This window comes from Cokeromyces recurvatus, assembly GCF_025118155.1.
Source record: "Cokeromyces recurvatus strain NRRL 2243 chromosome Unknown BX663scaffold_2, whole genome shotgun sequence".
Taxonomy (NCBI): domain Eukaryota; kingdom Fungi; phylum Mucoromycota; class Mucoromycetes; order Mucorales; family Mucoraceae; genus Cokeromyces; species Cokeromyces recurvatus.
Window position 1 is genome coordinate 435006 of NW_026251388.1, and position 22382 is coordinate 457387.

Genomic DNA, 22382 nt, shown 5'->3' on the forward strand with positions numbered 1-22382 from the left:
ACATTTTAAAATAAAATCATTGTAATAAAATGTTTTATTATAGTCTACATCATGTATTCTTGTTAATACATATATATCATTATTTAAAATAATAAAGTTCTCTTTTTCTTTAAATGAACACCTAATGATTCAGTATCTTCTTCGTCTTCATGGTTTTTCATATCATCGCCTTCTTTTACATGACTATAATGCTTCATGAAAGTCTCTTTGTCTTGTTCAAATCGATTGTTTTCAATACTTTTCCTAATAGAAGTCATGAATTGATTCAATTGATAAACATTATGACTCATCAACAAAATAGGACCTAGCATTTCATGAGCATTAAGCAAATGATGAATATAAGCCTTTGTATGGGGGCGAGAACAGGCATCACATTTACAAGTAGTATCTAAAGGCTCAAAGGCATGAGCTAATTGAGTATCCCATAAGCTTAATGTCTTTGGTTGATTTGATTCTGTACTAATGGTGTCTTTAGATGCTAACTCTTCACCAAATTTAAATATAATCGCACGTCCTTTCTCTGTAGCTTTATATGCATAGCTTCCATCAAATAAATCAATACCATTTGAGATACCTTCCAATATGCCTTCAGGTGAAGATAAACCATAAGCAATTCTAGGCTTCTCTTGAGGCAAATTGTCAATAGATGCTCTAATATGTTTATTTAACTCATCTCTCTGCAATCCAAGTAAATTGAGAATGAACCCTTGCACGTCACGTTCAGCTGTTGCTATAGCAGAACGAGCACGTTCATTTATATCTGTGTGTCCCATCACATGAGCAAATACTGGAATATCTAATTCCTAATAACCTATTTATATCCTAATTCTCCACACATTTTATTTATTTATTTATGTTACCTTGGATTTGATCAAATTTTCATCCAACCATTTTAATGATCTATCTACAGACTTTTTAATACGTTTTGTTCTTGCTTCCATATCAGTAATATTGTCTGCCATAGGAGAAATAACATCCGGTCGATAATGAGTCAATGCTTCTGCCCACATATCAGAAGTAACTTGACGAACACCACCATGCGAATCAACAGAAAGATATTTATCCGTATTGAAAGAGACAGGTGATAATTTTAAAGGATCACGTATATCACAGAATAAAAGATAATTCTATATAAGAATATATAAAAAGGGGGATAGTTATTTTTAATAATAAAAGATGGTTTTTTTTTATTTTATTTTTTTACCTCAAGATGCAAATATTTATGAAGACCATGAGGGTATTGAAAAGATGAAGGCACTTTTTGTTCTAAGCTAAATGTAGAAACATGCACATAATTAGATGTCACTATAATCCTTTAATTCTTTTCTCAATCTCTCTTTTTCCCTCTCTCTCTCTCCCCCCCTTTTTTTTACGTTAAAAAAAAATCTTTACAATTGTTCTAAAGAGACTTGAACTAGTTCAATGGGTAATGATTTCAAATTATCTGCAACAAGATGGGGTACTGAGCCACGAAGAGTATAAGTCATACATGCTGGTGTTTGAATTGTTTTATTCTTTTTAATAAATTGTAATGCTCCTCTACGAATCAAATTGGAGTCTGTTTGTTGTAATTTAAAGTTAATTGCACTAGCCATCTTTTGCATTCGAACAATAAAAATGTCAAAAAAGTGGCTTTTATTTATAACAAAAAAAAAAAAAGGACTGATATTAAAATTAAAAAAAAAAAAAAAAAAAAGACAGCTTATTATTATGTGATTTTTATTTGAGATTTTTTTAAAAAAAAATGAATTACTACATATTATATTGTTATTTATTCAATTGTATTATTAGATATCGAAGATTTCTTTGAACGACGTTTACGCAAAGTACCATTTGCTACTTTTTCTTGACGAGTAACTCTCCTTGAGCGCATTTCAGCATGTCGATTACGATAAGAGTCAACTGCACGTTGAATAAGACCTCTTCTGCCAACTAATTGCTCGCTATTTAACCAACAAAGTCTCCAACCCAACTCATTACAACTTGTCTCGTAGTCCCATCGATTACCGTCATATTCATCTCTATGTACATTGGCTCTTGGATAAATCTATAATATATATATATATATATTTTAATTGAAATATACATATACATATATTTATATACTTACAGCATTTTGCATACGAAATTCAGCCCCAATATCATTTATATTTACATTATGCACATCTGTACGAACTGTATATTCTCTTACAAGACGATCATGCGAGTATAGAAAAGTGATATGCTCAATACCATTGATTATTTTTGCTACAGGTTCGTGAGCTGTCAGTGAAACAACTGAAGCAACTGAAGGATGAGATGAATTTCTCTTGCCATAAGTACGTTGAGGTTGACACATGTCATTAGAAGAATTACGACGGTTTTTACGTACAGTTGCCTTATGATGATCAACAGACATCGACATCATACTTGTGTTCATCATAGTTGGTAAACTATGTCTAGGCATAAAATAATTCGGTACAGGCGGTGTCATTAATCCACTATTAGGTGTTGAATAGGCTGTATTCACCATTGAGGGTGGCTCTGTAGTCATATTTGTTGAAGTGAAACTACCGCCGTAACCAAAACCTTCCATAGGAATTATATGACTGTAATCATTTGTAGTTGGATCTTGTGGTATTATGTTATTCAACATGTAATGAGTATTGTTATTATTAGGGATAGAGGGATTAATGATAGTATTGTTGTTGTTATTATTATTGTTATTATTGTTAGTATTATTATTATTTGTAGTAGTAGTAGAAGAAGTAGAAGTAGTAATAGTGGCTGTATTAGAATTAGTAGAATTATTAGTAGTAATCGAGGTAAAGGTAGGTGTGGAAATTGTATTAGCTGTATAAGTAGCATTGATGGAGGTAGAAGATGAAGGATTTGTTAAAAACGGTATATTATGCTGAGGCTGTAGTTCTTGTAGATTCCATTCTCCTTGTTTCATTTGTTGAGCAGAGAAAGAAGTTGAATTCCAGTTTTGGAACATTAGATTTGAATCTAATGGATGAATGATGGAATTAGGTTGGGAAGCACAAAAAGTGTCATGTCCTATATTTACGGTAGTATTACTAGATGTAGTAGGGACAGACCAAAAAGTAGAGTTAATAAAGTTATCATGACTTATGGATGCATTTGTAGTTGAGCTAGTTACTGCAGTAGAAAAAGAGCTGTAATTGGTTAACTCGCCAGTTGCAGTAGTTGCTGAAGAATATGAATTCTTTCGACTATTACTGTTACTATTGACATTTTGTGCAACATAAGATTCCTCCAAAATGTCAGATGGCCTTCTTTGCTGTAATACAATAGTATTTTCTGCATTTGTTAATATCGATGTATTCATCTCGATTCTATTTTCTGGGAAAAAAAACAAAAATAGAGAAAAAGTAAAGCTACTAATAAATAAATAAACAACCAAGTGAAAAGAAGAGAACGAAAAACGAAAAACGAAAAACGAAAAAAAATGTATAACATGTTTAAAAAAAAAAAAAAAAAAAAAAAAAAAAAAAAAAAAAAAAAAAAAAAATAAAGTACTTATCACTAGTAAATTAACCGCGTACAAGAAAAGAATTTTTCTTGTTTTACCCAATAAAATTTATTACATTTCTCAGATATGGATTGAAACCGACTCTCTTTTTTTATTTTTTATTTTTTATTTTTTTTTTTTACGACTTAAAGCTACTATTGAAATAATAGTAAGCATCATTTTTCGATTTCGCGTATTTTAATATGAAATGTAAACGTTATTGATGTCATTGTTTTAAATTGTATTAAAATTTTATGCAAATTTGGTTATTATTGTCGTTGTTCTGAAATCTTATTTTGTCATAATAAGTAATCGATTCAATGATAGCTAAAATGCTTTGTAAAACTTGCCATCATGAAATTCTGACAAATCATTTTTCATTTTATTTTATTTTTTCATAGAATTTGAAAAAAAAAGATGTTTTTTCTATATTTATTTTTCGTCTATTTTTAATTCAGTGTATAATAAGACCATATTTGGTTTATTTATTTTTAACCGGAGTCGGTAGGAATAGATGCCAAGATACAAAGTAGCATATAAAAATATACTGCCACCGCTCGATTGTGATCAAGTATATAAATAAAGACGAAAACATGAGAAGGATCAAGTTCAACATTCCCATTTTATTTATTATATTAAGAATAATGGTGTACTTTCTTTCTCTTATGCTCTCTGCAGCATTAGTATCTGCAGATACAATAGATTATTGGAAGAGTTTCACCTCGAAGACAAATCCTTTGAATGTATCTATTCCTTCTATTACACAAACAACCAGTCTTGATCCCTTCAAGGAATGTGTTTATTACAATCCTGACCCAGCTGTGATCAACATTAATCCTGCTGAATGGCCCACCGTTTGGGTAAAAGCTACTTCAAACGGTATGAACGAAACAGAAGAATTCAGAAACTTGTATAACTCTATTGACTGGTCTAAGGCTCCTGATATTCCTGTCCGTACAGCTGTTGATGGTGTCTTGGACATGAGTGGCTACAATGCTACAGCTGATCCTGACTGTTGGTGGTCTGCCTCTGGCTGTGTTACTCCTAAGCTCCCCGATGTCAACAAAGATATTTACTATTGTCCTGAACCCGAGACTTGGGGTTTGACTTACGATGATGGACCCAACTGTTCTCATAATGCATTCTATGATTTCCTTCAAGAAAAGGAATTAAAAGCTACTTTATTCTACATTGGTTCTAACGTTATTGACTGGCCTTATGGTGCTATGCGTGGTATTAAGGATGGTCATCAAATCGCTTGTCACACTTGGTCTCATCCCTTAATGACTACCTTTACAAATGAAGAAGTTCTTGCTGAATTTTACTATGCTCAAAAGGCTATCAAGCTTGCCACTGGTCTTACTCCTCGTTTCTGGCGTCCTCCTTATGGTGATATTGATAACCGTGTCCGTTGGATTGCTACTCAATTAGGTTTGACTGCTGTTGTCTGGAGTGAAGATACTAATGACTGGAGTGCTGTTAGCCCTGCTACTATTCCTCCTGTTGAACAAAACTACGAAGCATTTATTGAAATGGGAAAGAATGGTACCTTTGCTGAAACTGGTAACATTGTCTTGTCTCACGAACTTACTAACATTACTATGTCCTTGGCTATGAAATACTTACCTGATATCATGTCTTCATACAAGCATGTTGTTAACGTCGCTACCTGTCACAACATCAGTTACCCTTACTTTGAAGACTTTGAATGGACTCCTGTTATGAACGGTACTTCTAAGAGCACTATTGAAACCTCCAAGTCTACTACTACTACTACTGATGCTTCCAAGTCTACTACTACTGATGCTTCCAAGTCTGACTCTGATTCTTCCAAGTCCGACTCCAATTCTTCTACGTCTGACAATGACAAATCTGATACCACTGCCTCTAAACACAACGCTATTGTAAGCGCTGGTAATGCTGTTCGCGGCTCTAGTATGGCTTTACTTGGTGCCCTTGCTGCTGCCATTTATCTCATTTAAATAACCGTTTATATTGATTTATTTTAGCATTTTGTTTTCTCTTTTTCTTTTCTTTTTTTTTTAAAAAAAAAATTCTTATTTCATTAAAATTATTTGCGTTAATAATAAAAGTTCAGTTTAATTTTCTCTCTCTCCCTCTCTTTTGTGCTTATTTATAATATGCTCTAGAATGCTACATTGTCTTTATCTTTTTTATTAATATTGCATTGTTACTTATGTGTCACATCCTGCTGAAAAAGGCTTATTTAACTTAAAATGGTTCTTTTTTTTATTATTATTATTTGATTCTGATAAAACATTCTTCCAATAAGCTTAAAATATAGCATAATGTCAAGTTTAAATGTAAGAAAATGGAACTCCCTTCCTCCCATGGCTTATATATAAATTAAAAAGTCTATTTAAAATAATATGTATTAGACTTTATATTAGTTTTGAATAATCGAAATTAATATGTATATCATAAATAAAACGCAGCCAAATGTTTGATGTTTATTAACTAAATAGCAACACGTGTAATTTATAAGGTAATATATTGATATAAATTTTTTTTTAAATAGCCATATAATAGTATGCATTCTTAATGCCTTATAGCAATAGACATATATATATATATTTATATATATACTATTATTTACATTTAATGTTTTATAATTCATATTGATGTGTTTAACTTGAAAAAAAAAACATTTAGTAAATAAGGTTATACTAGACAAATTTTCGATTATTATTATTATTGTTTCTTACAAATATTGTTATAACGACATTTCTGCATTCAGAAATATCTAACTGAGTTATTAAACGATCTATCAAAGTTTATATTGCTGGATATAAATGCAAGGAGACAAAAAGGTCGTTATAAAAACACTTGTATAAGACAATCTAAGCCTTGTTTTATAGAACACTTTGTTTGTATGCCTACCATTTTAATTAACTATAGCATTAAAAAAAATAAGTACATTAAATGAGGCATTTCTTTAGAAAGAGAAAAAAATTATTAACTAAGCATCTTATCATTTAATTATCAAAATCAATATTAATGATTTTGATGAATAAATAGTAAATAATTCTATTATATGCCAACCAAGTTTATCAAGTAACATAATAGTTTTTTTTTTATTTTATTTTTTCATAATTTAAACCTATATATGGAGCTATCTTGCTTTAAAGAACTCCTTTTACATCAAGTTCAAAGATGCCTTGTGTTATGTATGTTTATGTGTTTGTATACATAATACATACCTATGAATGTATATGTACAATAAGTTATATTCGTTACGCGTTTTGTCGTGTATAGAAATTAGGCCACATTCTTATATATTTTGATAAATTCCAAATGAAATGAAATAATAAAACATGCTCTTTCCCCTCCCTCATATGTTATTGTTGTTGAAAGAAGCAGTTATTAATACATTAAGCCAAATATGAGAATAATAATAATAAAAAAAAAAACCTTATTTTATGTTAGAGAATGTAAAATAATAATAATTGATTATTGATTTAATAGGAATTTATTTATCATCACCCATTCATTAAAAACCTCTTTTTTTTTTTTTTTTTTTTTTTTCTAGAATACTGTTAATCCTTAATTTAAATCTACTACTTTACCTATAAAATCTCGTGTTTTTTACAAAATCAGCTTCGTTCCTTGTAGATAAAATTACTCTATACAGTACAGAATACTGACTTTTACGCGTTTAATTTAGAAAAAAAGAAAATGACAGCTTCGGTAATACTTGGAAATATTGAGAGCTCAGTTCAAGTAGCATATTAATAGAACATCTATTTATAAAACGATCTACGACAAGTAACAGCAGCAACTGAAACTTAAGCAATCAATAATATTATATTTATATATATATATATGTATATGTATATACAAACTTATATATTTTGAAACCGGTAAAATTTACCAAACTTTTATTTTTTTTTACTTTAAAAACTATATATTAAGTTATTTTTAGATGACACCCGGAAACAAAAAAATATATAAATAAGAGAAAACAATAACATAAGATCACTCTTTTTTTATTTTATTTTCTTTCTTTCTTTATTAGCTTTACTTTTTCTTTTCTTAAAATACTATTCAAAATGGTATTAATCCTTCCTTCGTTGATTCTTTCTGCAGCATTAGCTTCTGCACAAACTATAGATTACTACAAGAATTTTAAATCACAAATCGACCCTCATAACGTAACCGTTCCTTCCATTAAACAAACAACTAGTCATGATCCCTCAGTAGAATGTACTTACTATAACCCTGATACATCTTTGATCAACATTAATCCTGCTGAATGGCCTACTGTTTGGGAGAAAGCTACTTCAAATGGAGTGACAGAATCAGAGGAATTCAAAAAAGTGTATAGCTCTATTGACTGGACTAAGGCTCCTAATATCCCTGTCCGTAAACTTAATCCTGATGGTTCTTTAGATACTTCTCACTATCCAGATAGTGATCCTGACTGTTGGTGGTCTGCCTCTGGTTGTGTTACTCCTAAGCTCCCCGATGTCAACAAAGATATTTACTATTGTCCTGAACCCGAGACTTGGGGTTTGACTTACGATGATGGACCCAACTGTTCTCATAATGCATTCTATGATTACCTTGAAGAACAGAAATTGAAGGCCACTATGTTCTATATTGGTTCTAACGTTATTGACTGGCCTTATGGTGCTATGCGTGGTATTAGGGATGGTCATCATATCGCTTGTCACACTTGGTCTCATCCTTCAATAACTACCTTTACCAATCAAGAAGTTTTTGCTGAATTCTATTATTCCTTAAAGGCCATTAAGCTTGCCACTGGTCTTACCCCTCGTTACTGGCGTCCTCCTTATGGTGATATTGATGATCGTGTTCGTTGGATTGCTACTCAATTAGGTTTGACTGCTGTTATTTGGAATGAAGATACTGATGACTGGAGTGCTGATAGTCCTGCCACTCTTCAAGCTGTTGAACAAAATTATGAAGATTTCATTAGAATGGGTACAAATGGTACTTTTGCTGAGAGCGGTAACATTGTCTTGACTCACGAGATCAATAACACAACCATGTCTTTGGCTCTTAAGTACTTGCCTGATATTATGTCTTCATACAAACAAGTTATCAGTGTTGCTACCTGTCACAACATTAGCTATCCTTACTTTGAAGACTTTGAATGGACTGATGTCTTGAACCGTACTATTCCATCTAATACCTCTACTACTATTGCCCCTGCTTCTACTACTGCTTCTGCTTCTGCTACTACTATGTCTACTATTACTACTGCTACTGATTCCAAATCCTCCTCTATTGCTACTAGCAGCCCTGCCGCTTCTGGTTCCAAAGATGATACTAAACCCTCTGCTACTGCAGCTAAAGCTGATGCTTCTATTAGTGCTGGTGTCACATTTGCCCCCAATATTGCCTTACTCATCGGTTTCCTTGCTTTCTTGTTCATTTAAATTTATGCATACGTATTCTAGACTTTATTTTAACTAATTATTATATTTATATCAAATAAAATCAGACTTGCTTTCTTTAATTATAACATAAACTCATTTAATCTACTTGTTCTTTTTTTTTTTCTTCCTTGAATATAAAATATTTTTTCCTAAAATAGCTATTTTTAATTTTGTGGATTCCCAAAAAAAAAAATTTTAGTGAAACCTAAAAAAAAGTCCATGCACATACTGCAGTAGTAACAAAAAAAAAATCACCGCCAAACAAAAAAGAAAAAATAGCATCACGCATTCATGACTTCATTTATTATTACTCTATTACTGCAAAATCTTTATTTATATACAGATATTTATAAATATATATAAAAGATTTACATACCTTATTTCATAAACTCATTCCAGGTATTACTTACATGTGATATCAAGACTTATCATTGTTTTCCCAACAATACTTGAACTTGCAATTTATTAAAGAAAAAAACATCTTGACTTTAAACACGCACACATTATAAAGCAAAAATGAATACGACGTGTTTCCTCAATTCTAAACTTCCACAGCATGTTTCAGAATTTTATAGAAAATAAAAACAAGCATAAACAAAACTTACTTGCATTTTGATTTATGAGCATTAATTTTAGTTATGTTATCATACTGAAGTTACACGCCCAAAAGACAGTAACACCGTCGTCGTCGTCTATTTTTTTTTTTTTTTTTTTTTGTTCTTGGCATTCTTTCTTTATCTCCCGCTCTGGATCTGTTTAAACTATAATTACTAGTGAATAGAATAAAAGAAAGGATGGGGGGAGGAGGAGCTTCTATTTCAAGAAATTATATTATTTTTTGATTTAAAAAAAAAAAAAAAAGTCGTAGTAGTTTTTATTTATAGAAAAGTATGTATGTGTATACATAGTTAACAAAAAAAAAAAAAGGCCAACCTAGAATACCTTAAACAGACACTTTATTATATCTTTTAAATGCCAGTTTTTTGCCTTTTTGATTAATGACCAATCACTAGTCAGAAAAAAGACACATAATAAACAATGTTATTTCTCCTCCATTAACGACGTATTGTTAGAAAATCTATTATCCTACTTTGTTTATTCATATTTTTTTTGTATCAGAAATGCTATAATAGCTTTTTTCAATTGATAACTGTTTACCCGACCATATTTGTTAGAATTTATTCTGAAACATTTTTGAGTAAATAAAATTCTAATTTAATTGAAAAAAAAAAAATCATATTATTTTACTGAATTGTAGTGGTGGTATTATATTAACTATGAAGGTATACACAACTTTTCTCCCCTCCCCCTTTATATAGTATTTACAATACTAATTTAGTTTGGTAAACGAATACAAAGCCAACAATTCTCGGAATGGAGTTCACACTACTTGGATTACAAAGGCCTTAAAAAATGTATTAGTCTTTTGTTAGAAGATCAAGCATCTTCTGCTGAAGCAAAAAAAGCTTCATTCTTTTTTAAACTTGAAAGAGAATTAGAAAAGGTAATATATATATACTCATTAATGTTTTTTTTTTTTTTTTTTTTTTTTTTGTTTTTCTTTGATCTGATTAATAATGATGAACAGATCAACTTGTTTTATCTTCAAAAGGAAAATGATCTAAAAGTTCGATTAAAAACCTTGATTGATAAAAAAAAATTGATACAATTAGATTCTAATCGATTGAGACAATTTTCACCTCAATTAACTTCATTAGAAGAAGCATTTGTTCAATTTGAAAGGGATTTAAACAAATTGCTGGTAAAGTAATATTTCATTTGTGCTATTTTTTTTCAACTTATACAGTATTGAATAGAAATATGTCGAATTAAATAATGAAGGATTTAAGAAAATATTGAAAAAATGGGACAAACATTCAAAGTCGAATACAAAAGAACTTTATTTATCTCGTCAAATTGATATCCAGCCTTGCTTTAATCATCAGATTTTAGCTGAATTGGCTGATAGTGCATCAACAAGTCGTATAGAAATAAGCCATTTAATTATGACTACTACTACTAAAAGCCACGATGAAAATATAAGATTTCAACAACAAACGAGTCTATTATCTACGAATAGCATTATCAACAATAGTCATAATTTACCAGCAGATGATATTGAGTTTGGACTCTTACAAGCTTTATCAGCTAATCAATTATCACTTGTTCAAAGCGAATTGAATAAATTGACTCTAGATGAACATACTGACTCTATTACACGAGCCTTTTTTCATGCTTGCCGTTCTGATACTTTTATTGAAATTATAGAATTACTTGTCAACACAAATAAGGTGCAATTTGATTATATGGATGATATTAATGAACGAACCTTCTTGCATATTGCTTCTATGAATGGTCGATTTGATATTTTAAAGCTTGCATTTGCTCATTTTGGAAAGAATGGGGGTTGTGATATCAATGTAAGAGATATTTATGGTCGTACAGGTCTTCATTATGCAACTATGAAAGGCTTTGATGACTGTGTTTCGCTTTTGTTAGATCAGCATGCAGATATCGAAGCAAGAGACTTGGACGGATTTAGTCCTTTGTTGTATGCTATCTCTAATGGTCATACAACGTCTGTGCAAATTTTACTTGATGCGGGAGCTAATATCGAGCCAGAAAATGAAACAGATCATATTCCATTTTCAGTAGCCTGTTTTTATGGCTATACTGACATTGCCTTGAGTCTCTATTATAAGGGAGCTAAAAATTTACCGAATTTAGAGTTACTTTATCCTTTACATCTTGTTGCTCAGAAGGGACATGTTGAATTATGTCGTATTCTTTCTAAAAATCATGAATATTTAGATAAGCCTGATATCTATTATAATTGGACACCTCTCTTTTGGGCTGCTACTTATGGTCATATTGAATGTGTCAAGATTTTGATTAGTGAAGGATGTGAACTGAATCTAATAGACGAAAATGGAAAGACAGCATTGCATTATGCTGCTTGGGAGGGACATACAAGATGTGCGCAGTTAATGATAGAGGCTGGATGTCAAGTTATTATCGATCCACCTTTATCTAGAAGAAGAAGAATAAGAAATGGGGATCATTCACACATAACGCAGCCACCTTCTTTACTGTCTACTGAAGAAGAAGAAGATAATAATAATAGGAAATTTGAATCTGAATTAGAAAATATACCATCCTTAGAACTTCCACCACCTATCATACCTTTTCGTATTTATGGACATAATTATTTAGACAAGAAATATCAAGTACACATCGTGCTTAAACAACCTCCTATCAAACTTTATGATACTACACCTATATCTTCAATCAAACTAGTGATCTCCTTGAATCCTAATAACGGCATTATTCCTCATAGTCTTATTTTACCAATGGCACATCAACGTGAGGTACTTCAATTTCAACTTGACTCACTTGATCATGTTTTACTAGAGATGGATGTATTACCTACCTTTGGTACACATGCATTAGGTCGAGGAATTATAGCGCTCTCTGATTTTATAGTCTCTGAAGGTCATCGTACTGTACTGTTATTAGATAATTATCTTAAACCGATAGGAGAGGTTGTGTTTGATTATCTCTTAGTGAAACCCTTCTTAGGTAGTCAACTTGAAGTAGGCGGTCGTATTGAAACTTATTGGAAGTCCAAGATGACAGGAGCTACGTTATTAACAGGTGTTACAGACGCTATCTTACCAGCCACAGTTGTATCTTCATTTGTAATCGCTTCATCACTCTCAGGGGACTATTCACGTATTGTCGTACAACTCACGAAAGATGGTGTACCAGTTGTATTTACAAATTGGATGATACCCCTTGATCATTTAGATTTAGCTGTCTCAGACTTGACCTTTCATCAATTATGTCTCTTGGCAGAGAATTATGAAAATAACGATGGTCAATCTCTAATGACTTTTACAGGGAATCTAAATCTTGTTCAAGAATTGAAAGAAAAAAAGACAATATTGACACTTACAGAAGCATTAAAGGTATACACTTAAATTAGACGCCACACACACACACACACACATACATACCTTTTTTTTTTTTTTTTTTTAATCATTATGAACTTTAGCTACTACCATCTACTGTGGGCATCTTATTGGAAATTAAATATCCAAATATAAATGAATTAAATATTCATTCATTCTCAAATATCATAGACGAAAATAATTATGTTGATATTATTTTACAATGTATCCACGATCATATTAGTTCTTTATCATTAGATACACCTTCAACACGTATCATCTTTACTTCCTTTAATCCTGCTATCTGTACTCTTGTTAACTGGAAGCAACCCAATTGTAAGTAAATCAGTTTAATATATGTATGTGTGCATGTATCTTTTTTTTTTTAAAAAAAAAAAAAAACTTGAATTTTAGTTGCTGTCTTCTTTAGCACTTATTGCAAGATGAATAAACAAGAAGAATCAAAATATAAATCAACAATTTGTAATTCAAAGTTTAATATGTTTTCAAGCGAATATTCTGAAACAATCAGAACTTCATTAAAAGAAGCCGTTCGATTTGCAAAGCGTAACAATTTACTTGGAATTATAGCTGATGCTGCTACTGTAGTAAGTAGAAGAATGACTTTATAACAAAGAAAGACACACTCACTCACTCACTAAATAATAATTATGTTTTAATAAGGTTCAAATTCCTTCTCTTATTTCAAATATTAAAGAAAGTGGTCTTGTTTTGGTTACATTTGGTGACATAAATGATAGAAATGATTCTGAATCTATTTCAATACAGCATAAACAAGGTGTAGATGCTATTATGATGCATGATATTGTTCATTTCAATACAGAAATGGCTGTAGGATTTTAAATAAATAAATAAATAAATAAATAAATAAATAAATAAATAAATAATAATACAATAAGAGTCGTCACGAGAAGGAGTTTGAATATGTTGAGTCAATCTTTGGTCCTTGTCATGGATTCAATTTGAAATTCTAGTAAGCACTCGGAAAAAAAGACCCTCCTCTCTAATCCGTATCTCTGCGCAATGCCTAAAGGTGTGTTATCAATATAAAAAATTATAGACAGATAGACTAGGGGAGAAGGAGGAGGAAGATGACAAAGGAAGCAGTATAATAGAAATGGAAAGAAGGAAAATGGATGCGACCACCAACATGTTGGATGGATGCATTATTTATTTATTAGACTATTGTAAAATTAGAAGAGAAGGTAGTGCATCCATCCATCCATCCATCCAACAATCGATGGATGCTATCATTCAAATAGAGTCAAATGAGATGATATGATATGCTCAACTTGATACGAAAAAGATAGATGGGATTATGTTCAATGTTTATTCAACGTATAAAAGAAGGAATGATATATCGTGAAAAAGATAACATGATGAAAGAGGGATATATATACATATACACATACATATGCATATTTCAAAAAAAAGGTGCAAATTAGATTCGATTGACGATACACACACACAATGGACGATTATGAATAATTCCGCATCTCTTAATGTCCATTCAATTAAATTTTGTCATTTTCCTATATACCTAGAATTGCTTCCAATGTTACTTTCTTCACTTCCTCCAGACATTTATATTCATATTCTCAATATTAACATTCTCTTTAGTTAGCGTTTCCGGTACTAAGTTCCGTATGACCCTCGGTCTCCCTGTCGGCGCTGTCATGAACTGTGCTGATAATTCTGGTGCCAAGAACTTGTATGTCATTGCTGTTCGTAACATCAAGGGTCACTTGAACAGACTCCCCGCTGCTGGTTGTGGTGACATGGTTGTTGCCACTGTTAAGAAGGGTAAGCCTGAATTGAGAAAGAAGGTCATGGCTGCCGTCGTTGTTCGTCAACGTAAGGCCTGGCGCCGTAGAGATGGTGTTTTCCTCTACTTTGAGGATAACGCTGGTGTCATTGTTAACCCCAAGGGTGAAATGAAGGGTAAATTTTTGTCTTTTATATTTGTTTTCTCTTTATTTTTTTTTTGAAGAAGAAGAAATTACCATTACTAACTTTCATCTTTTTTATTTTTATTAGGTTCTGCCATCACTGGTCCCGTTGCCAAGGAATGTGCTGATTTGTGGCCTCGTATTGCCTCTGCTTCTGGTACCGTCGTCTAAGCGAATTCTCTTCCTTATCAATTTGACCATTAAAAAATAATAAAAATAAATATGTTTTACTGCAACATAAAATGTGTTGAATTCGAAGAAAAATATAATATTTCTATGAGAATTGCAGATTGAAATTAGAAATTGTGCATTTAAAAAAAAAAAAACAAATTGATCATTTAATAATTTACTAGGCATTTTTATTCTTATTTTTAATGATAAAATCAATGTCTACTTAATAATAATTAAAAAAAAAAAAGAGAGAATTAATTTAAACTTGAATATACATAAAAATTAGTTGATGAATCTTGATGAAAGGAAATTACACTGTTATTCTTTATTTTATTTTTTTTAACTTGTTTATATATTTAAATCAAATCGGTAACTAAATTACAAGAAAGTTGGGAAAGAAAAAATAAATACAACGAAATCAGTTTACTATGACTCGAATAATAAATATTTTATGAAACTTACCATTCATGGGCATTTCATCAATTTGTGTACTATAGTATTGTTCAATATCACGTAAAATCTTAAGATCATCATTTTTGACAAAATTGATTGCTACACCCTTACGTCCAAAACGACCTGATCTACCAATACGATGGATATAGTTTTCACGATTGGAAGGTAAATCATAATTAATAACCAATGAAACTTGTTGTACATCAATACCACGAGCCCAAACATCTGTTGTAATCAATACTCGACTATACAATTAAATCAAATGTTATTACAAAATTTATTTGAAATATTTATATAAATATTCTCCAACCTCCTACCCCGACCCCTTACTAACTTACCTAGCACCTTGACGGAACTCTTGCATAATAGCATCACGTTCTTTTTGAGGCATTTCACCATGCATGGCTGATACTGTAAAGTTTGCTTCTCTCATCTTTTCAGTCAACCAATCGACCTATATGATATAAATAGGATTGAACATACTGATCAACTACGAAATAACTATAATATATATATATGTATGTATATATAGACTTATACCTTTCTTCTAGTATTACAGAAAATAACAGCTTGTGTAATTGTCAAAGTATCATACAAATCACATAGAGTATCAAATTTCCATTCTTCACGTTCAACAGCAACAAAGAATTGCTTGATGCCTTCTAAAGTTAATTCATCACGTTTGACAAGAATACGAATGGGATCTGTCATGAAATTATTAGTCATTTCTAAAACGTCATTTGGAAGTGTAGCAGACAAAAGGACAACTTGTGTTCCAGGTGGAAGATAACGATAGACGTCATAAATTTGATCTTTAAAACCACGATTTAAAAGTTCATCGGCTTCATCAAGAACGAGCATCTTGATATTACGTGTACGTAAAGTACGACGACGGATCATGTCATAAACACGACCAGGTGTACCAGAAACGACTTGAACACCAGCTTCTAACTTACGAATATCTTCACCCACATTAGTGCCACCAATACAAGCATGGCATTGCACGTTCATGTAGTCACCGAGAGCCAATACAACACTTTGAATCTGTGTGGCTAATTCACGAGTTGGTGATAAGATTAATGCTTGTGTTTCTTTAATGGTGGTATCGATAACTTGCAAAGCTGAAATAGAAAAGGTAGCTGTTTTACCAGTACCTGACTGGGCTTGAGCAATGACATCACGTCCTTTGATGATGGGAACAATAGCTATAAAAAAAAAAATAAACAATTATTTAATCTTTATGCATCCACTTATTTTTTTTTTCATTTTGCACACATCACATACCTCTTTGTTGAATTGCAGAAGGCTTTTCAAAGTTATAAGCATAAATACCACGAAGTAAATCTTCTTTCAGTCCAATAGAGTCAAAAGTAGGTACAACTTTAACCTTTAATTGACAATGGAGAAAACGAAAAAAAAAAAATTAGTAAAGCAAAAGTAATGGAAGAGACAATAGCATTAAAAATGTTAAATAAACTATTTACACTTTCCGAGGTTTCGAAATTAAGCTTATCATCAGAGGCGTGATCAAACGACATGATGTTAGATATTATATATTGAAAATTGTTATTTGGCAGCTATTTTGAAAAGCTTTTTTTTTTCCTTCTATTTTTTTTTTTTTTTTTCCACTGACTCGTATTACGGAGAAAACGTGACGTTTGATTAACAGTCACACATTATTTTGAATTTTTTCTTTTTATTCACCAAAGAGGTACCTGAAACGTCACTAATTAACTTGAAAGTGTAAACTCGCTTAGTATTTTGATTTGTTAAAAAAAAAAAGTTTTGTTTTACAATCACATAGTATCTATTTATAAGAATAGTAGAAGAAAGTTTGAAAAATAATGAAAATGGCATTATATAATATATAAATATATTCATTAAATAGTCTTATAAATCCGAGTTATTTTTTTTTTTGAAGAAAGCGTTTTATAAGGAATAATTGATAGATTATATAAAGCCAAAATTCGGAGATAAAAGCAAAATGTGACTTGAAGCAAATCATCTAGAGTCATTTTTTATTCGAGATTCTTCTGAATGTCCAATCTTTTTCTTTTTCCTTTTTTTTTTTTTTTCATTATTATTATTATCAAGTGTATAAAAAATGACTACGGAATCTCTTACTGTTGGTGTTCTTGGTAGGTAAAATGATACAAAAAGAAAAAGAGGAGGGTATTTTCTTTTTCGATATTATATAGAAAAGATGGCTTATAAATGATATTAGCTTTACAAGGTGCTTTCATAGAACATATTCACATGTTAAAGAGAATTCCTGAAGTGAAAGAAGTGATTCCAGTCCGTACTGAAGAACAGTTGAATTCTGTCGATTGTCTTATTATTCCTGGTGGTGAATCCACGGCAATGGCTCTTATTGCCGAACGTTGTAACATGTTGGAACCTTTGCGTAAGTTTGTTCAGAAAAAGCCTACTTGGGGCACATGTGCAGGTATGATTATGTTGGCAAAGGAAGCCACAGGAGCTAAGAAAGGAGGACAGCAACTATTTAATGCATTAGATGTTGTTGTAAACCGTAATCAATTTGGATCTCAAAAGGAAAGTTTCCAGACTATGTTACATTTACCTGAGTTGGTAGGTGAAGAACCCTTTGCTGCTGTATTTATTCGTGCCCCTGTTATCAAGGAGATCAAGTCACCTAAAGTTAAGATTGTGGGTCGTTTAGAACAAAAACATGGCCAAACAGAGGCTGAGACGGCTATTGCTGTCCTTGAGGATCATCTTTTTGCTACTGCTTTCCATCCTGAATTAACAAGTGACGATCGTCTTCATAGGTTTTTTGTTAATATGTCTCTTAAATACAAACAACAAAATTAATGATTATAGAATACAATAGAAAAATACCCATTTTTTATAAAATTAATATAATATGCATACATATACAAATAATGTATATTTGATTATAATTTTTAACTGGAATAAAGACATTTTATATATATGTATTTATAATAATTATTAACAATAAAAAAAATAGTTGAATTATTTACTCTATATCTATTATTTTTCATTTGCGTTATTTGCATCAGAATGATTTTGACTTGAAGTTGATAAAACTGTATAATTTGACATGTTTTTCGAATTTTGATTTGGGAAAGCTTTAGCATATGAATAAACTAAGCCTGCAATAAATCCTATTATATAACAAAGATGAATACATGTATATAAATAAATATATATATATATATATATATATATATATTGGGCTAAAAAAAAATGATATTACCAATCATGATTGCAGAGACATTTCCGAAGGTTGCTGGATCACCGAAAAAGATGATACCAGAGATGGCAATGGGTAGTTTATTTAGTGATCCAACCATTGAATATGTAGTAGAAGAAGTTGTACGAACACACCAAGATGATGCATAGGACATACCAAATGCTGATATACCCGAGAATATCATGGCCCAAATACGTATCTGACATTGTTCAGGAGGACTAATAATAATAATAATAATAATAATAAAAACGAGTTTTTTTTTTTTTTTTTTTTTTTTTTTTTTTTTTTTTTATAAGTAGGCCTTACAAGTTTAATAGTAGATTTTGAGATGACCAATCTTCTAATAATAAGCTGGGAATCATAAGTAATGGAATTGATAAGATGTTATTGTAATAAACAGTGTCAAAATCTTTGAAATTTGTCAATTTGATACGTTTTCGCATGTATAACACAAAAGAAGCAGATGAAAAACAGTTTATAATCATCCAAATATAACCAAGGACAGCAGATGTACTTGTAGTTAACGGTATAGCTCTTACATCCAGTAGAGATTTAATTACACTAGATACATCATTCCAGCCAGCAATAACAGATGATAATGTCTATTTCAATCATTAGTTTGATGTTGATTGTAGTGTACTCTTTTATATCTTACCATTAATAAAAACGAAACTAACATCATGGATGTAATATTACTTCCAAACCAAAGAACTTCACCATATGCAATTAAAATAATTGTCAAATTCTTAAAAATGGTATACACTGGAATAGGTAAATATTGTAAAGCCTTAGATCCTGTATAAATCATGACAGCCAAAAAAATAACAATTGGATACCATTTCTTAACTGTTTCTATTTCCAATTCACGATATTGAATCAAGTTTAAGAATTTAAATATCTGTAAAAAGATGACCGTTACGATACTTTGAATTGTTAGCAAGAGAAAGAACATGTTGAAATCACCACCACTAACGACATATTTGTTTGTTACAGTCATAACAATACTGACTATACAATACGTAAAGATAGGTAAACTTCCTTGAAGATAAGGAGGTATAATAGTGGATGTTTTCTTTTTATATTTTAAATCCATAGTAGGCATGTTCGGTATCTTGCTGGGCAATCGTAATACATTATTTGTGTTAATGGCTAACGATATGTGATGAAGCTTTGTATCGTCCTGATTATGCCCCATCCTTTAGTTTTATATTCAAACTTACAAGAGAGAGAGAAAAAAAAAGAAAAAAAAAAGGAAAACTTGCCTGTAGAGTATTTATTTATTCATTTACTTTGTCCTAGATCTGCTGTATGTTTACATAAATAATGCATACCAATAAAAACAAAATGCATACCGTAATTAATTATACAGACACGCTATTATACTATTAATTAATAGTGTGTGTATGTGTGTGTGTATGTGTTTTTTACATACAATACTATTATCTCTTATAAGAAGAGAGAGATAGAGAAACTGACCAGCTGTATTAGACATACAAGGATGAAAAAAAAAAATTCTTCGAGATCAAATAAAAACAAAACAATGATTACGTAGTTTTATTATGCAGTATTCATCTGGTCGTTGAGAGCTGTTATTTAACAGCTAATGTTCATATTTTGAATCTATAATTAAATATTTTTATAGTTGAAATATATTTTCTAACTCTACTACTGGCTATTTTGAAAGAAGGTCACTAAGGACGCCTCTCCTAGTGGAGGACAGCAAGTCAAACTACTTGAGATTTAAGCTCAGTAAAACATCAAAAGATTGCATAAAAAGAAGCAGAAAAAAAGCCTTATTTAACTTTATTATGACTCATTTATCTTTTTCAAATAATTGTTTCATTATCATATGTAGTACCATTTTTCTTTTCTTTTCTTTTCCCCTTTATAATAATTAAATGTCAATATTTCAATTACCAACAGAAATTTGGAAAGAAATTTTTAAACATTTGAAAAAGGATGATCTCAAGAAATGTCTACCTGTTTCCAAATCATGGCATCATATGATTAATCCTTTATTAGGAGACAATTTATATATCAATTTACACGATCTTAACTTCCCTTCACTTCTTACTGACTTGACAATATATCCTACTTTTGGTCCTAAAATCACACATATTACAATTTCCTCTGAATCATCAGATCTTGGTCGCCCAGAGATGTTAAGATCGATAATTAATCATTGTCCGAATCTAATTGAATTACAGTTTGACAACTTGAATCCGTACGAATATCTTAAAATCCTTAATAGTAGAGAGACATTGATGCCTCATATTCAAGCGATCAAACTTCTTAATCATTTAGTATGTAGTCCCGCAGTAAGAAGATTTCATCTTTGGGTCAACTACAGATTTCGTGCTACCATCCAATCTATTGATATTATGGATATAGATGATAATGGAGCCTTAAAGAATTATGGTGGACTTGTGATGTTTATCTCTGACTTTCCCAACTTGATAGAATTAAGAGCATGCTGCGATTTCATACTAAGAGAGGAGGTCAATGTGATCAATTTAACGAGTTTGCTGAACAACAGCAAGAAACTTAAAGTGCTTCATTTAAATCATTTTAGCAAAATTATAGATACACCTGAGGATGTGCCTTCTGATGATGTAATAAGAGAATCCCCTTTAACAAATCTTCAATTAGGAGTATTACGGCTTGATATTAAGCCTCTCCAGTATGTGATGGCAAGATTCCAGAATTTATCTAGTTTCTGTCTAACTGCAAATAACATTGAACCAGATCATGTTATGGGCTTTGAAGCATCTGATAAAGTTGTTTGTGATTTTCATACTTATTTCAAAAATATTGACCGTTATGCTGTTAACTATACCTATAAAGGCGAGCACTTCTTTGATAGAAATATCATAGAGACATCTTCAATTGTTGATGCTAATGATATCTTGCTTGAAGATTTAGTGAATTATTTTGAAGATGATATGGGACGACTTTACACGTGGACAGATGAAGGAAACAGTGCTTATGAATATTTTAATCATTTAGATCATGAAGATATGATGTATTACGACGATGAGTTAGATATTGATCCATATTTTACAGATGAAGATCCTACAAGTAGTAACTTGGGATATGAGTTTGAGTTTGATGAAGAGGAAGAGGAAGTGGAAGCGGAAGTGGAAGTGGAGGAGGAGGAGGAAATGGAGGAAGAAGAAGAATCTTTACAAGGACTTTGGGAGTCTGTTGATGAACTTTTTATAAACTCTCAATATGCTATGCAAACCTTTATGGCTCATGATGATATCCTTTATAATATAAATGATAACTTTGAAGACGACGAACCTATTTGGTAAAGGAGATTAATGTAATTTTGTACTATATAAAAAGACTATAAGCAATAAAATGAATCTTTCTTTCACTCACTGACACACACATACTCTCTCTCTCTCTTTCTCTCTTTCTTTCTTTCTTTCTTTTTTTTTTTCTATCAATACTGACAAGAGAGCATAGAAGACTGTTCCTTATATAGAAATATTATTATAAGCTTGAATTCATCTATACTACTGATGTATAAATTGACGTTAGTATATATATATATAAATATTTGTATACACTATTTTAATATTAGGAAATAATTTATCATTGATATAATAGCCATTCTCCAATTAGCAGTTCACAATTGATTTGGCACATCTTTTTATAATG

At 31.0% G+C, this 22382-nt stretch overlaps 11 protein-coding genes across 11 annotated transcripts; 6 read left to right on the forward strand and 5 right to left on the reverse strand.

Annotated features, from left to right (window-relative positions):
• Nucleotides 1-42: 42 nt before the first annotated feature.
• Nucleotides 43-1129, reverse strand: BX663DRAFT_494454 (tRNA-guanine(15) transglycosylase-like protein). The gene is made up of 2 exons (XM_051525495.1): nucleotides 861-1129; nucleotides 43-803 (listed from the first exon to the last, which is right to left on the reverse strand). Exons 1-2 carry the CDS (start codon nucleotides 1008-1010, stop codon nucleotides 84-86), a joined length of 870 nt encoding a protein of 289 aa, XP_051386979.1. The 5' UTR covers nucleotides 1011-1129; the 3' UTR covers nucleotides 43-83.
• Nucleotides 1130-1209: 80 nt separating this feature from the next.
• Nucleotides 1210-1655, reverse strand: BX663DRAFT_494456 (uncharacterized protein). The gene has a single exon (XM_051525496.1). The coding sequence runs from the start codon at nucleotides 1602-1604 to the stop codon at nucleotides 1389-1391; it is 216 nt and encodes a 71-aa protein (XP_051386980.1). The 5' UTR covers nucleotides 1605-1655; the 3' UTR covers nucleotides 1210-1388.
• A 73-nt stretch (nucleotides 1656-1728) lies between these two features.
• BX663DRAFT_539768 (uncharacterized protein) lies at nucleotides 1729-3453 on the reverse strand. Its single transcript, XM_051530730.1, has 2 exons — nucleotides 2111-3453; nucleotides 1729-2047 (listed from the first exon to the last, which is right to left on the reverse strand). The coding sequence occupies exons 1-2, from the start codon at nucleotides 3329-3331 to the stop codon at nucleotides 1772-1774; spliced, it is 1497 nt and encodes a 498-aa protein (XP_051386981.1). The 5' UTR covers nucleotides 3332-3453; the 3' UTR covers nucleotides 1729-1771.
• Nucleotides 3454-4179: 726 nt separating this feature from the next.
• BX663DRAFT_548092 (chitin deacetylase 2) lies at nucleotides 4180-5496 on the forward strand (the record flags this gene model as incomplete). Its single annotated transcript, XM_051531055.1, has 1 exon — nucleotides 4180-5496. One exon carries the CDS (start codon nucleotides 4180-4182, stop codon nucleotides 5494-5496), a length of 1317 nt encoding a protein of 438 aa, XP_051386982.1.
• Nucleotides 5497-7517: 2021 nt separating this feature from the next.
• Nucleotides 7518-9033, forward strand: BX663DRAFT_494459 (uncharacterized protein). Its single transcript, XM_051525497.1, has one exon. The coding sequence runs from the start codon at nucleotides 7585-7587 to the stop codon at nucleotides 8935-8937; it is 1353 nt and encodes a 450-aa protein (XP_051386983.1). The 5' UTR covers nucleotides 7518-7584; the 3' UTR covers nucleotides 8938-9033.
• An 817-nt stretch (nucleotides 9034-9850) lies between these two features.
• BX663DRAFT_494461 (uncharacterized protein) lies at nucleotides 9851-13758 on the forward strand. The gene is made up of 7 exons (XM_051525498.1): nucleotides 9851-10220; nucleotides 10277-10441; nucleotides 10526-10699; nucleotides 10755-12905; nucleotides 12992-13223; nucleotides 13302-13495; nucleotides 13572-13758. Exons 1-7 carry the CDS (start codon nucleotides 10215-10217, stop codon nucleotides 13749-13751), a joined length of 3102 nt encoding a protein of 1033 aa, XP_051386984.1. The 5' UTR covers nucleotides 9851-10214; the 3' UTR covers nucleotides 13752-13758.
• A 144-nt stretch (nucleotides 13759-13902) lies between these two features.
• On the forward strand, nucleotides 13903-15100 carry BX663DRAFT_494469 (60S ribosomal protein L23). The gene is made up of 3 exons (XM_051525499.1): nucleotides 13903-13941; nucleotides 14529-14849; nucleotides 14946-15100. Exons 1-3 carry the CDS (start codon nucleotides 13932-13934, stop codon nucleotides 15026-15028), a joined length of 414 nt encoding a protein of 137 aa, XP_051386985.1. The 5' UTR covers nucleotides 13903-13931; the 3' UTR covers nucleotides 15029-15100.
• Nucleotides 15101-15384: 284 nt separating this feature from the next.
• Nucleotides 15385-17019, reverse strand: BX663DRAFT_548095 (ATP-dependent RNA helicase FAL1; the record flags this gene model as incomplete). Its single annotated transcript, XM_051531056.1, has 6 exons — nucleotides 15385-15401; nucleotides 15491-15726; nucleotides 15820-15935; nucleotides 16022-16686; nucleotides 16766-16868; nucleotides 16966-17019. 6 exons carry the CDS (start codon nucleotides 17017-17019, stop codon nucleotides 15385-15387), a joined length of 1191 nt encoding a protein of 396 aa, XP_051386986.1.
• A 525-nt stretch (nucleotides 17020-17544) lies between these two features.
• On the forward strand, nucleotides 17545-18483 carry BX663DRAFT_494474 (PdxT/SNO family). Its single transcript, XM_051525500.1, has 2 exons — nucleotides 17545-17619; nucleotides 17706-18483. The coding sequence occupies exons 1-2, from the start codon at nucleotides 17586-17588 to the stop codon at nucleotides 18311-18313; spliced, it is 642 nt and encodes a 213-aa protein (XP_051386987.1). The 5' UTR covers nucleotides 17545-17585; the 3' UTR covers nucleotides 18314-18483.
• Nucleotides 18484-18493: 10 nt separating this feature from the next.
• BX663DRAFT_528859 (uncharacterized protein) lies at nucleotides 18494-19668 on the reverse strand (the record flags this gene model as incomplete). Its single annotated transcript, XM_051530195.1, has 4 exons — nucleotides 18494-18627; nucleotides 18720-18934; nucleotides 19023-19318; nucleotides 19372-19668. 4 exons carry the CDS (start codon nucleotides 19666-19668, stop codon nucleotides 18494-18496), a joined length of 942 nt encoding a protein of 313 aa, XP_051386988.1.
• A 769-nt stretch (nucleotides 19669-20437) lies between these two features.
• BX663DRAFT_494476 (uncharacterized protein) lies at nucleotides 20438-22194 on the forward strand. The gene has a single exon (XM_051525501.1). It carries the CDS (start codon nucleotides 20615-20617, stop codon nucleotides 22028-22030), a length of 1416 nt encoding a protein of 471 aa, XP_051386989.1. The 5' UTR covers nucleotides 20438-20614; the 3' UTR covers nucleotides 22031-22194.
• Nucleotides 22195-22382: the final 188 nt, after the last annotated feature.

Excerpts from the sequence above, each read along its gene's own strand:
- BX663DRAFT_494469 (XM_051525499.1), top strand. Across the intron at positions 14,850-14,945 it reads CCCCAAGGGTGAAATGAAGG|GTTCTGCCATCACTGGTCCC; the intron begins GTAAATTTTTGT and ends TATTTTTATTAG.
- BX663DRAFT_539768 (XM_051530730.1), bottom strand. The coding sequence starts at position 3,331 with ATGAATACATCGATATTAACAAATGCAGAAAATACTATTGTATTACAG. Across the intron at positions 2,048-2,110 it reads AATTTCGTATGCAAAATGCT|ATTTATCCAAGAGCCAATGT; the intron begins GTAAGTATATAA and ends TATATATTATAG.
- BX663DRAFT_494474 (XM_051525500.1), top strand. The coding sequence starts at position 17,586 with ATGACTACGGAATCTCTTACTGTTGGTGTTCTTG. Across the intron at positions 17,620-17,705 it reads TCTTACTGTTGGTGTTCTTG|CTTTACAAGGTGCTTTCATA; the intron begins GTAGGTAAAATG and ends AAATGATATTAG.
- BX663DRAFT_494461 (XM_051525498.1), top strand. Across the intron at positions 10,442-10,525 it reads TTGAAAGAGAATTAGAAAAG|ATCAACTTGTTTTATCTTCA; the intron begins GTAATATATATA and ends AATGATGAACAG. Across the intron at positions 13,224-13,301 it reads TAACTGGAAGCAACCCAATT|TTGCTGTCTTCTTTAGCACT; the intron begins GTAAGTAAATCA and ends CTTGAATTTTAG.
- BX663DRAFT_494454 (XM_051525495.1), bottom strand. The coding sequence starts at position 1,010 with ATGTGGGCAGAAGCATTGACTCATTATCGACCGGATGTTATTTCTCCT. Across the intron at positions 804-860 it reads AAAATTTGATCAAATCCAAG|GAATTAGATATTCCAGTATT; the intron begins GTAACATAAATA and ends ATAGGTTATTAG.
- BX663DRAFT_494476 (XM_051525501.1), top strand. The coding sequence starts at position 20,615 with ATGTCAATATTTCAATTACCAACAGAAATTTGGAAAGAAATTTTTAAA.
- BX663DRAFT_494459 (XM_051525497.1), top strand. The coding sequence starts at position 7,585 with ATGGTATTAATCCTTCCTTCGTTGATTCTTTCTGCAGCATTAGCTTCT.
- BX663DRAFT_494456 (XM_051525496.1), bottom strand. The coding sequence starts at position 1,604 with ATGCAAAAGATGGCTAGTGCAATTAACTTTAAATTACAACAAACAGAC.